Source organism: Diachasma alloeum, unplaced genomic scaffold, assembly GCF_001412515.2.
Source record: "Diachasma alloeum isolate Michigan unplaced genomic scaffold, Dall2.0 Dall_scaffold_01214, whole genome shotgun sequence".
In the NCBI taxonomy this organism is placed as follows: Eukaryota; Metazoa; Arthropoda; class Insecta; order Hymenoptera; family Braconidae; genus Diachasma; species Diachasma alloeum.
In genome coordinates this window covers 36,644-49,220 of record NW_021681323.1, presented here as the reverse complement: position 1 = coordinate 49,220, position 12,577 = coordinate 36,644, and the positions used below count along the sequence as shown (strand labels likewise).

Sequence of the window (12,577 nt, the reverse complement as noted above, 5' to 3'; positions counted from 1 at the left end):
CTTCTGAATCATCTCCTCCGTATGTCCCAACTGATAGATAGTTGAATTTACGATCTCCATTTGTTTCTTAGAACTCTCAAAAGTCCCTTCAACCCCACTTTCTAATCGTGAAAGTCTCTGGTTGATGATAAGTGCATCCTCAGCATCCATTGTACCGAACAATGATTTTGCGACAGTCCCTAGACCGTCTATAAGACCTCGGCGTTTTCTAGAATCGTTGATCCCCAGCATCCCGGAGATAACATCTTTAGTCTCCGCAAAGTCCTCAGCCCACTGAGTAATTATCAGCTGGAAATTTTTCCCGCTTTCGTATGCTCCTCGACTGCATTGCTCCTTAGCGAGTTCAAGATGTTTATGGACCTGATCAGCTCTCAGCATCCAAGGCCCCACATCTGTAGATGCAGCGATACTCCATACTTGATTACTCAGATACAATCTTCCGATAGGCTCAAAATGAATTCCAGGAGTGTCAATAAATTTCTCAACCACATGCCCCTCCCCCCTTATTTGAGGTGCCATGCTTCCCAGCATGAGCATTATTAAGGCCGTTGCAAAATTTATCGACTTCCGTGTTTTTGCGAAATCACAGATTCTTGAACTTGAGTTAGACATCGACTTTAGGTGACGTTGCCTTGACGGCAGCCATGTTTGTCGACGTTACACCCCTAGACATATAAGTGCCTGTCGTCCCCAACAAGTCACAGTCCTCTTAAAAATTCCAAGTGGAAAGGTTATAATACCCCATAGCATCAAGATGAATAGTGTCAAGTGCTTTAAGTGCGGAATTGCTGGACATGTTTCACGAAAGTGTCCCTTCGCTGAGTGTGGAACATCTACCAACTGCGGAATCTGTTCGAGATCTCGTCGATTTCGACCTCGACCAACAGTATCCGTCTCTGCAGTTGTCAAAAGATGTTTTACTTGTGGTGAGCCCGGACATCTCTCCCGTTCTTGCCCACTGCGTATCAGCATCCGTCCTGCAACCCGTCCTGCGCCTTCTTCGGGATCTCCGTTGAAGACTAACCAGTCCAAGGGTTCAACTGGAAAACCAGCGCCCCGCTGCCGTGTTTGTCGCACCTTTGAGCACCACCCTCTGGACTGCTCTCCGGACCAATCAAGTAGACCTGCCAGGAGAAGTGTGTGGGATCGACTCGGACCGCTCGTTCCTCGACCAAAATGCTCCGTCAAGAAACACCCATATTTAAAGCACTCGGTGGATGCATTCATGTTTAAATATCTGGTAAGTCCGAATACCTCCTCTACTCTCCTAACAACCTGTTCTTTTCCGACCGTCTCAGTCTCTATTTCTTCTAATTTTTGCCTGTTTTTTGACATTTCTAGTGTGACAGATTTCCCTATCGACCCGGATACGTCAATCTGGAGTTCAAAAATAAAGTCAAGCAATTGAGAATCAGTAGAGGGAAGAACCTGAATGCCCTTTGGGATCTTCCGATCCGTTCCGACATTGAGATAGATGTCCAGGACGTCTTCAATCTTCGTGGTCTCTTTCAAGAATCTCCAACAGCTCATTCATGTCATGTACCCCAATTTCTGGAAGATACTGGAACTAGATGTGCTCGTTGTCATTCCTACTGCTGGGACTATCCGGATTTCTTCTACCTGGGAAGAACCTGGCACACCCGAAACAGTCTCAGTGCTCCGATTATACCTTGGAATTAATTGTTAAATTGAATAAACACATGGCAAGGTCAATCTTATTTTTTCCATAAAAAATTCCTTATCCGAAAAATAAGAAATTTCCAGGTCTTCGAAGAGTTGTAACGTCCGAGGCAGAGGTACATATAGTCATGCCTCTACAAACGGACGTAGTCGGTTGATGTGGACTCTCTGTATTTTCTTCTTTCCTCCGCTTCGAATTATATAGTTCACATCAGATTTCTTCTCTACAATTTCGTAAGGACCGATCCAGGGCTGTGTCAACTTCTTCGATCTTCCGCGTCGCAAAACATCGTTTTTCAACAGGACTTTGTCGCCAACTTTGAACACCATTGGCTCCGCATCTCTGTCATATTGAACTTTCGATCGTTCTTTCACCTTGTCAAGGGTCTCTCTCGCCTCCTGATGAGCTGCACGTAATCTTTCCCGTAGCTCCTGAGCAAAGTCATCGTAGCAGTACGTCAAACGAGGCGGCTGTTTCACGGCTGTCGGTAATTCAGCGCGTCTTCCAAAAATTAGCTCAAATGGCGTCATTTTTGTTGCCGTGTGGGGCGTAGTGTTGTACGCAAACATGGCGTATGGAAGCCACGTATCCCAATCAGTTTGATCCTCCTGAATGAAGCCTCTCAGGTACTCCGCTAGAGTGCGATGCGACCTCTCAACAATGCCATTGGTCTGCGGATGATATGCCGTTGTCTGTATCTTCTTTATTTTCAAAAGTCTACAGACATTTTTGAATATTTCCACCACGAAATTTGGTCCTTGATCCGTGAGAAGTCTCTGTGGCGTTCCATATTCACAAATTATTTTCTCCGCGAACGCACGTCCGACGGTGTTAGCCTTCTGGTCTGGAATAGGAATAGCTTTGCTGAATTTCGTCAGAGCATCATGGAACGTCAAGATGTACTTATTTCCAGCGCTCGTCACGGGCAATGGACCAACTATATCCATAGCACATTGCTCAAACGCCGTCTGAGGGGTTTCTCCGACGATCATGGGCACCTTCGTAGCTTTTCCCAGCTTGTTGAGTTGACATTCCTCACAGCTTCCCACGTATTTCTCCACGTCAGATTTCATTCCCTTCCAATAGAATCTCTGTTTCAATTTAGCGTACATTCGCTTTTTCCCAGGATGACCAGCTACCGGTGTATCGTGGTATTCCCGTAGTATTTCCAAAACCTCATCGTCAGCAGGTGTGATGACCCCGCTGTCCGAGCCCGTACTCGCAACTGTCTCCGTCTCTTTCTTCGACTGCGCTCGAGTTACAATATTGATACGGCTCAACGCGTCGGCGTTGGTATTTAATTTCCCGGGCTTGTATACCACCTCGAAATCATACTCCTCTAATTTTAGACGCCAATGCACGAGATTCGAACCTGGATCCTTGACGTTAAAAATCCATCTTAAGGGCCTGTGATCGGTAACGACAGTGAACTTTCGCCCATACAGGTAGGGTCGGAAGTGATGAGCACCCCACACAATGGCTACTAGTTCCCTCTCAATCGTACTGTATTTCTGCTCCGCAGGATTAAGCGTCCGGCTGGCATAGGCAATTGGCAGATCCTTTCCGATCTCCCCCTGCGACAACACAGCTCCCACAGCCTTGTTTGACGCATCCGTAGTCAGCAGAAATGGCCTCTGGAAATCTGGATATTGCAGGATCGGCGCTGTAACCAGAGCTGATTTCAGGCTCTCAAACGCGCTCTCCTTCGCTGTCCCCCAGGTCCAGGCGACGTCCTTTCTTAGAAGGTTTGACAAAGGTTTTGCGATTTTGAACAAATCCCTAATGAATTTCCGGTAGTGACCTGCCAGACCCAAAAATGACATTATTTCCTTTTCACTCTGAGGCTCCGGAAAATCCTTTACTGCTTCTATTTTACTAGGATCGGCCTTGATCCCTTCTTGGGGATAATATGTTCCAAATACACGACTTCTCATCTTAAGAAATTGCACTTGTCAGGTTGGAGTCTCAGGTTTGCATCCCTCAGGCGCTGCAGGACTTCCCTCAGCCTCTTATTATGCTCCTGTAGATCTGGGCCAAAGATTACGATGTCATCCAGATATACAAAACATCGGATACCCTGAACTCCAGCCAAAACAGAATTCATTAACCTCTGGAACGTTGCAGGGCCGCCCTTAACCCCGAAAGGCAATCTGTTAAATTCGTAGTGCCCATAGGGTGTCGAAAAAGCAGTCTTGCACTTGTCCTCTTCTTTTACGGGTATTTGATGAAAACCCGAGGCCAAATCCAGAGTTGAGAAATACTTTGCATTACCCAACCGATCCAAAATGTCAGTAATATTGGGCAACGGAAATGAATCACCAACCGTGACGTCATTCAACCGTCGAAAATCGACGACAACACGAAATTTCACCTTGCCCGAAGCATCCATTTTCTTCGGTACGACGAGCAGAGGCGCATTCCATTGACTTTTACTAGGTCGTACGACGCCACTTTGCAGCATCTCCTTGACCTGCCGGTCAACCTCCCCCATCTGCGCTTCTGGTAACCGGTGAGGTCTCACGTTGATGGGCGCGGTGCCAGGTTTCAAGGGAATTTCATGTTCTAGATGATCGGTCACCCCTGGTGAATCCCCTGGTAATTGCACGATAGAGTTATACTCCTCCAGGATTTCCAGAAGAGAGTCCCTCTCTTCCCCGTTCAGATGGTCAATCCTCAAACTCTCATGCAACAGCTTAACGCGATCTTTTATTTCGGTTTTCTTGGAACTTCTCAGCATCATAATAATTTCTTTCGAGGGTAGAGGTTCAAGTCCTACAGTTGGTAGATCGATAAATACATCATTATCGTTGGTGTTGATTACACAAACGACTGCTTGACCATTTACCGCCCTGGTTAAGCATTCTCCCATGAATACTCCTTTTACCAGTTGTTTTTTCTGCGTGATCCCAGTCTTTGCACCGCGTGTAGGAACTCGAACTAAAATTTCACTTCTGGCTTCAATTTTTGCGGGCTCTCTGTCTTGGAATAAATCAAAAGGACGTCCATTAATTATTAACGCCTTTCCGTGCATTGTTTGCACATCTAGGCTAGAAGAAGACAAAAAATCCTCGCCTAGTATACCTCCGATGCAAGGAAAACTCTCAGGTACTACTTGAAAGGCATGTCCCAGGTATTTTCTACCAATTTTCAGGTATAATACCACCTCCCCCAAGGTTGCCACATCCTGATTGGAGATTCCTCTCAGGACTCGATTCCCCGGTGAGATTTCAACATCGTCCTCTAATTTATCTTTTCGTACAAGAGATGCTTTCGCTCCCGAATCTGCCAGGAATAAAGTAGGCTCCTTCAATTCAGCTGCACTGAGTAAAATCTGCGTTTTAATCTCAGCAGCCTTTGCTGGTTTTATCATCTGCCTTTTAGATTTTTTTGAAGAATTCCTCCCCTCCTCGGAAGATTTCACCATCATCACTTGATAAGCCCCCACTGGTAGAACTTTATCAGCATCAGCTTTCTCGCCTTTCTTTTTTGCAGAGTTGTTGTTATTGCTGGCCGTTTTGTCGTTTTTGTGTGTCGAGGCCATACCATCTTTGCTATTGGTCAATTCTGACGGAACTTTTTGTGAATTAGGTATCCCCAATCTTTTTTTCAACTTACGACAATCCGTAGCCTCATGACCTGCATATTTGCAGTATTTACAAACGGTCTCAAAAGCGTTGACGCTGCGTCTTTCCGTTGCATCTGGTAACGTTGACTTACGCTGTCCGTTGTTACGACATTCCTTCGATTGATGCCCCGGCTGTTCGCAAGTAAAACATTTCCCAGTTGATAGCCTACCCAGAGAACTTCGATTTCCTCCGGAAAAATTCTTCTGCGCTGTTGTAACTCCTCCACTCTTCCCCTTGTGCACGCCAGAAATAGTTTTTTCTAGCTCTATAGCTCCCACACAAGCCTCATGGAGAGTTTTGAAATTATGTGCTCGTACCAGAATCTGCAACTGCCCTCGTAATCCCTGCTCGAACATCAGTTTTGCCAGGGTCAGCATGAGTGTCTTGGAAGCTAATTTTTCCTTCTCTGTGAACTCATTATGCAGACCTAGTAACCCGTTCAAGAAATCCAAAGTGACTTCTTCCGTGCGAGCCACATATTTAGTAACATCTTCGTTTTCCTTCTGCTGTAGTCTACTGAACTCCACCTGAAGACCCAACAGACTTTTTGTTTTCCCAAAAAGCGACTCTAACTCAGTTTTTAGTTGTTCGAATGACGTAACTGTTCTGTATTTCAGTTGTTTCATGGCACTGCCTTCCAGTTTACTCCCTAAAATTCCTTCTAATAGAAATTCTTGGAGCTCAGGATGGATCAATTTTTTTGCGCTTTCGACTGATTTCATGAAAGCATCCAATTTATCCGGATTTTCCCCTCCGAAATTACGTACCATCTGCAGAGCGCCTTTCAAATCGAGATGTGTACGTACAGTTTCTCGATGATTTTGGACATTTTGCTCTGCCCAGGCATCTGCTAACAGGTCTCTTACGTCATTCCTCTCCCTTTCAGCCTCCTCTCGACGAAGCCGCTCGGATTCCAGAAGTTGTTGCGCTTTCTGCATTTCCTTTTCCCTTTTCCTATTTCTCATCTCAAGGGTCGCGACTTTTTCATGTAAATCGACTATTTTCCCTCTGAGATGATCTAAACGTCTAGACGGTCGCTCTTCCCCCAATTTTTCCATATCAGGTGGTATAGTTTCACGACGCCCATCCTCAGGAGTGCGATTTGGTTTAAAGCTCCAAGTGCCCCCGCCTGGAAGAAGACGTTGCTTGGGGTAGAAAAGTGTAGTTCAGGCGTGTCATTTATTTCCTCTGCTCTTTCCTCTTTCTCCGGAAGTTCCTCGATGTCCTCAAATTGATTTCCCGGCACGTTTTGTGGAGGATTAGCAGGGTAAAGACGTACATTATTTGGGGAATTTGAGATTCTCTCGTTACTTCTTTGCGTGCTATTGCCGCGCCCAATCCCAGGTAATTCGTCCGGTAACTCGTCCCCAGAGTCCCGGTGAACCTCGGCCCGTACGTGTCGCTGATTAGCGACTAACATGCTTTGATGCAAAGATTGGGTATATCTTCGGCGCAGATTAACATTTCTGTCAATCTCCCCATCTGAGTAGAATAGATTCCTCCGTGCTCCCGGCGCAGAGAGAGAATAGGAATCAAACTCACTTTCTTGTCGACTACCTCCTAGAGTTGACATACCGATTATTTATCTCTTGGCCAAAAAAGATAAAATAATCTTACTTGCGTAGCTACTACTCGATACTAGTCCCTTCTGTCAGACTAGGTTTCCACTGTACTAGCCCTTTTATTACGAATATGTAGTAGGGTAGGTTTCTGCCGTTAACCACTATGGCTAATCTCTCGCGCCCCCGATGAAAAGGTCCACGAAAATCTTCGGCTTGTTTACCTCGAAGGTAATAATCTTCTCGCTCCCTCGATGAAAAGGTCCACGAAAATCTTCAGCTGGTTTACCTAATAGGTAATCTTCTCGCTCCCTCGATGAAAGAGTCGTTACACGTGTAGGCCAGACTACCCTCAAATAGTCCAATTCCTCAAATAATATCTCGTTCTCTATCACTGTGTAATTAGACAGTGGTTGATCAGGCCTCCGTCTTCCCAAAATAACGCTGCCACCAGTCTCTTCGGAGGCGTGGGTTCGAATCCCACCGCTGCCACCAAAATATGTAATGGACCCGAGCGGTTGGGTTCAATTAGGGATGAATTACAATAATTAGTTAATAGAAATAATTACTTTATTGGGAATTGGTTTTTTAATCATTAATTTAAAAGTTATTGAATAAATAAAACTCGGTTTGATACTGAATGTATCAAGCGAGTATAAAGTATAAAGAAGGTAATCAAAGAATTGACAAGTAACTGGCCCCGAGACAACGATTACATGAGTTTTTATCACCTCATGCAATACGATTGCATCAGGTCATTGTTCTTCATCGCACACCCGCAAGGCATCGGGTGACGTCTTCCCGGTGTACGCGAAGGCCAGTCGTCAGGGCGCAAAGTGCTGACGCTGCACCCCAGTTATCTGTATTCGACGTTAACTCGTGAAATTTTATTCACGAGTTTTTAATGTTATTTTATCTTTCTTCATTCCACTGTTTGTTTCAAATAACTTGTGCCACTTTCGTCACTTCATGTTATTCGAATAAGCAGTTGAATTTTGAGAAGTTATTCGGGGCATAACAGGTGTTTATTTTGTGTTATTTTCTAGTCAATATTAAAAATATAAAAACATTGCCCCCCTTCAAGGTACCATTTCCGTTAAGGGGCAATAAATTATCTGTTTTTTCAAATAAAAATCAGATTTTTTTGTGTAACCGTATGGTCGTAATTAGTGGCATCGGAAAATGTTTTTTTTTTACAATTTTCTGGGGAATTTTCTAGGGACATGTCGGGCAAAAATCCATCTAACCGGGCCTTCAGATAATGTTATATTTAACGAGACGCAAAAAATCAAATTCACTTCAGCATGACACCTCTGCTAATTATGTAGTCATTTCAGAAATGATTCACTTTAGGATGAAATATCAAAATATTTCCTTTGAAGTTAATAAAATTCTTAACAAAAAATGCCTGTTGACATTTCAGCCCATAAGCCCTGATTATTAAGTCCAGGACACAATGCAAACAACACATCAAAAGTAAAAACAATGTTTTTCAATTCGATTCTAGTTTGAAAATGGTTTGAAATGTGTAGAAAAATTAAATTCGATAATAAAAAAATTCACACATGAATAAATAAATATAACACGAAGATTTCACGTAGATATTTGCACATTTTGTTCGCAAAAATAGAAAATTGAGCTCTTACATTTCTCCATTTTTCAACTGTCGATGAAAAATGTAACTCAAACTGTCCTTATCCATGTAGGTAGGATGATTATGATAAACACGCTTTCCCTTAACACTAGATTCGTTTGATGGTCCCGGCACTGCGGCCGAGTCACCTGTGTCTCTGGAGTTCGACATAACACATACGCATGTGTGCGGACACGAAACAATGGCCCTCGAACAATTCAGAAATACGTGAAAAATCCTTTTCGTATTGGTCCTCAACAAAAATACGATTTTTCAATATTCTCAATATATTTAGATCATTGCACTGACACTGCTGAACATCAACTAAATAAACCCAGTAGCCTTCGTAAATACGACCCGACCATCTCTGTATTTACAAATATCCACCCAGGTTCTCCCCAGGCTTCGTATCGTAAACATTCGAGTATAGTGAAATTATAGAGTGACTACTTTTCCAGTGTATTCATACGAATGAAGATTAATAAAGTACTAAAATACAATGGATTTATATTGTAAAAATCCGTTTAGTGAAAATCTTTTGAGGGAATCCAACATATGACGCGGGTTATTGATGCTATATGTTGATAATGCAAAATAGGGTCGCAAAGACAACAAATAATGGAGGGGGAGATCAATTGATCAGGATGAACTCGAAGGCCAATTGATTGATTGAGGGGAATGGGGGATCTCACAGTATGAAAATGATAGTTTTTTTCAATGAAAGGATAATACTGTAGCTTATGGAATTTTTCTTTTAATTAGCTTCAGAGTATATTTAACCACTTCCATCACTTTCACAATTGATTCGGCGTATAACCAACTCGGAAGTAGTAAAATGTAACAGGGAAAATTTGACATTTGTATCAATTACAAATTTATTTCTTGAACGACTGAATCTTAGAGAAAATGTCAACAGACCTTTTTTGTAGCTCAGCGAATTATAAAAAACAAACGTCTTTTAACACTTTCTTCAAGAAGATTCATGCTTGATCTATCATATTAACCACTTAAAAAATCATTCCAAAATGCTTACTTACCATGCACATCATTGAAATCCCCACCAGTTTCTAGATCATCAACTCTTTAATCACTTGTCCACTTTTTTCTTCCTCGGCAATTTTTTTCATTTGACATTCAAATCCAGTTGTATTACTTGGTGTCCACATGGTAGTATTTTTTTCCCACCAGGCGTCCTACCAGTCGATTTCCACGCACTGTATCTAATTTCGGAGATTTTGACCGCCGGAGATTTTGACCATCGGAGATTTTGTCACCCACCCCCGTCAAGTACCACCCCCTCAGACTCAACCCTCTACCTAAAAGTAGCCTTTCCCTCCAGTTCCTCTAACTCTTACGATCACCCTCTGAGGACTCACTGAATCCTCTGAACTCCAACTACTTAGAATAAAATTAACAGTCGAATCAGCAACAACCACTCGTTAGGAAAATTTCCAAGTATTCAAGTTTACTTGTATTTCAGTAAAATAAATAAAGATTTCGTCTATCATTGAAGAACAGTAATTCTATCAATCCGGAATTCACCAAAGGACTTGAGCCCAGAAACCGAAGGAAAAACCTTGGTTACGGACACGGATTGTTCTATAGGGGATAGGGGAATGGGGGATTGTTGATATCTAATCTAAGCGGGGTTGGTGTTTCCATTTTTTTTAAATAGACTTGGTACAGATCCATTCGGAAGCTTACTACTAATGGAATTGGTAGAAATTAAAAAAAGAGTTACAACACACAAAGAAATGCTCAGATCGCTTCCAAAAAGGCTCGAACCCCTGCTTGTTTTTATTTCTCCCGTTCCTTTAGGCCTTTACGCGATTCTCAGCACTTTTACTATCCCAAAACGATGGCAATTTAAAAAATTTCCATCTACGAAATGCAAGAAATATAACAACCATCATCATCTATTTATATGCAGACATATTGACTATTTGAAATAATTGATTGAAGATAAAACCATCTAATAATAATTCAAGTATAATAAAATTAATTTTTATTATTCGTTATTTCCTACTTATTCACTAAAATATATTTCAACTTTGAAATTCCACAAAAACTTTGGGAATACCAAACAGTATTTGAATCTACCCGCCATCCTACCCTGCATAAACCGCAGCCAATGTTAACATTGCATCATTCTTTAAATCAATTATATCAGTGTTTATTTCACACAATTAGCTTACATCGACTTGGAACGAGTAAAAATCCCCCCATTAACCTGTTGCTAATGAATTTGGTAAAATGTCATTACATTTCAAAAATTGTTCAAAGTCCATTCTACCTGACATAACCATCACAACACTAATAAACATAATGGTCAGTCTGACTCCAGGGAAGACGACTTTACAATTGATGTTCAAGTCAACTTAAAAAAAAACAAGCTAAAAACAGTTAACTGAACGTACAAATCCAAGTCAATTACAATTTACTTCCTAGCAGACTTATTTAAACGATCATACACCGTACCAGGCTTTTTGCTAGCATTGATAAAATTTACAGACTTATCATTATGCTGTTAAATATGAAAAATTTCTAGAATATCCAATTCGTCTTTTCCTTTCGCAGAACCTAAAATACTTGATTTATCAAAATTAAATTTATGTTTTTGACTTTCAGTATGATCTGATATTCCAGAATGATATAAATCCGGATTATTTTCACTTCTTTTCTGTTTTTTTTGTCTGTCTCCAACAATGAATTAATAAAAAAAACTACAAAGGTAACATTGGCCATGATTTTTGCAGGTTAGCATGGTGCCTAGTTTCAGATGTATGGTATTCCCAACGTTTTTTTTTTTTTGAATTTTGAAGTCAAAATGTTCTTTGTGAATAGGTAGGAAATAACGAATAATGAAAATTAGTTTGATTATCCTTGAGTTATTGTATGATTTTATCTTCAATCAGTCATTTCAAACAGTGAATATGTCTCCATAGAAATACATAATGATGGTTTTTATATTATTCTTGCATTTTGTAGATGGAAATTGAAGGGTTATGTAGGATTGAAATAACGATTAAACACAGTTTTATTATCGTAAAAGTAATTAAGCTTTATTCAGCAACGTAATGCGACAACGGTCGCGGCACAAGTGGTGCATAGTACGAGTATATCATTGAGAGGCGCAACGGCGCCGTGGCGATACAGTCTGCCACACTGTCGGTAAAGAGGGAGACTGGTGTAGGGCGCTATATTTCAACACTCCCTCCCACCATAGGCAGTATCCTCTTTTCCTCTCCAGTCTTCTTCTCTCCTAGTATTCTCTTCTCTCCTAGTATTCTATTCTCGTTAATCATAAAATTTCTTATTCTTATTTTTGGTAACTTTATCTCGCCTCAGTATTCTTGTCAGGTAATTTCAGTTGGTTTAACTCCTCAGTTTCCATGTCGCCTAATCAGTTACTTTCTAGATAAACAGAAAGAAATAATTTAGATATTTACGTTCATTATTAGATCCATCAAACGCTTGTGCGTTTCAAACGTCAATGGTTTGGTGAAAACATCAGCTAGCTGATCCCTTGAGCCAATCCAAATGATTTTTATATGATTCCTTTTAACACATTCCTTTATATAATGTAACTTGTTTTCTACAATGTGTCTTAATTTTATTCCTCCACTTGTTTCTGCACTAACAATTGCAGCTTTATTATCACACCTTAAGATCATTGGAACGGGGGGATCAACCAGTATCAGTTTCAAAGAGTTGTGCAACGACATCATTTCTCGACTCGCCTCGCTCATTGCGACATACTCAGCTTCACACGTGGAGAGTGCTACTGTAGTTTGTTTGTGAGTTCGCTAAATGATCGAATCACCAAACAGTCTAATCACAAATCCACAGGTTGTGATAGAATCTTTACAATCGGAAAAACTCGCATCAGAATAACCCTGAATATCATTGATCTCTCCCGAATATCTCAGACCTAAGCCCGTAGTACCTCTCAAATACCGGAAAATTCTTTTTACCATTTCCCAGTCACTTTCTTTAGGGTTTACCTGATGTCTGCTTATCACATTGACCGCATATGCAATATCTGGTCTCGTAGCACCAGCCAAATACAAAAGACTAC

General features: G+C 41.4%; 1 protein-coding gene across 1 annotated transcript; it reads left to right on the top strand.

Annotated features, from left to right (window-relative positions):
* The first annotated feature begins 741 nt into the window (after positions 1 to 741).
* Positions 742 to 1,680, top strand: LOC107046134. Its single transcript, XM_015268657.1, has 2 exons — positions 742 to 1,240; positions 1,342 to 1,680. The coding sequence occupies exons 1-2, from the start codon at positions 755 to 757 to the stop codon at positions 1,678 to 1,680; spliced, it is 825 nt and encodes a 274-aa protein (XP_015124143.1). The 5' UTR covers positions 742 to 754.
* The last annotated feature ends 10,897 nt before the right edge of the window (positions 1,681 to 12,577 follow it).

What these genes read in the sequence shown, in the direction of transcription:
- LOC107046134 (XM_015268657.1), top strand. Translation starts at nt 755, where the DNA reads ATGAATAGTGTCAAGTGCTTTAAGTGCGGAATTGCTGGACATGTTTCA. An exon ending in CATTCATGTTTAAATATCTG is followed by an intron (nt 1,241 to 1,341) that starts GTAAGTCCGAAT and finishes TGACATTTCTAG; the next exon opens with TGTGACAGATTTCCCTATCG.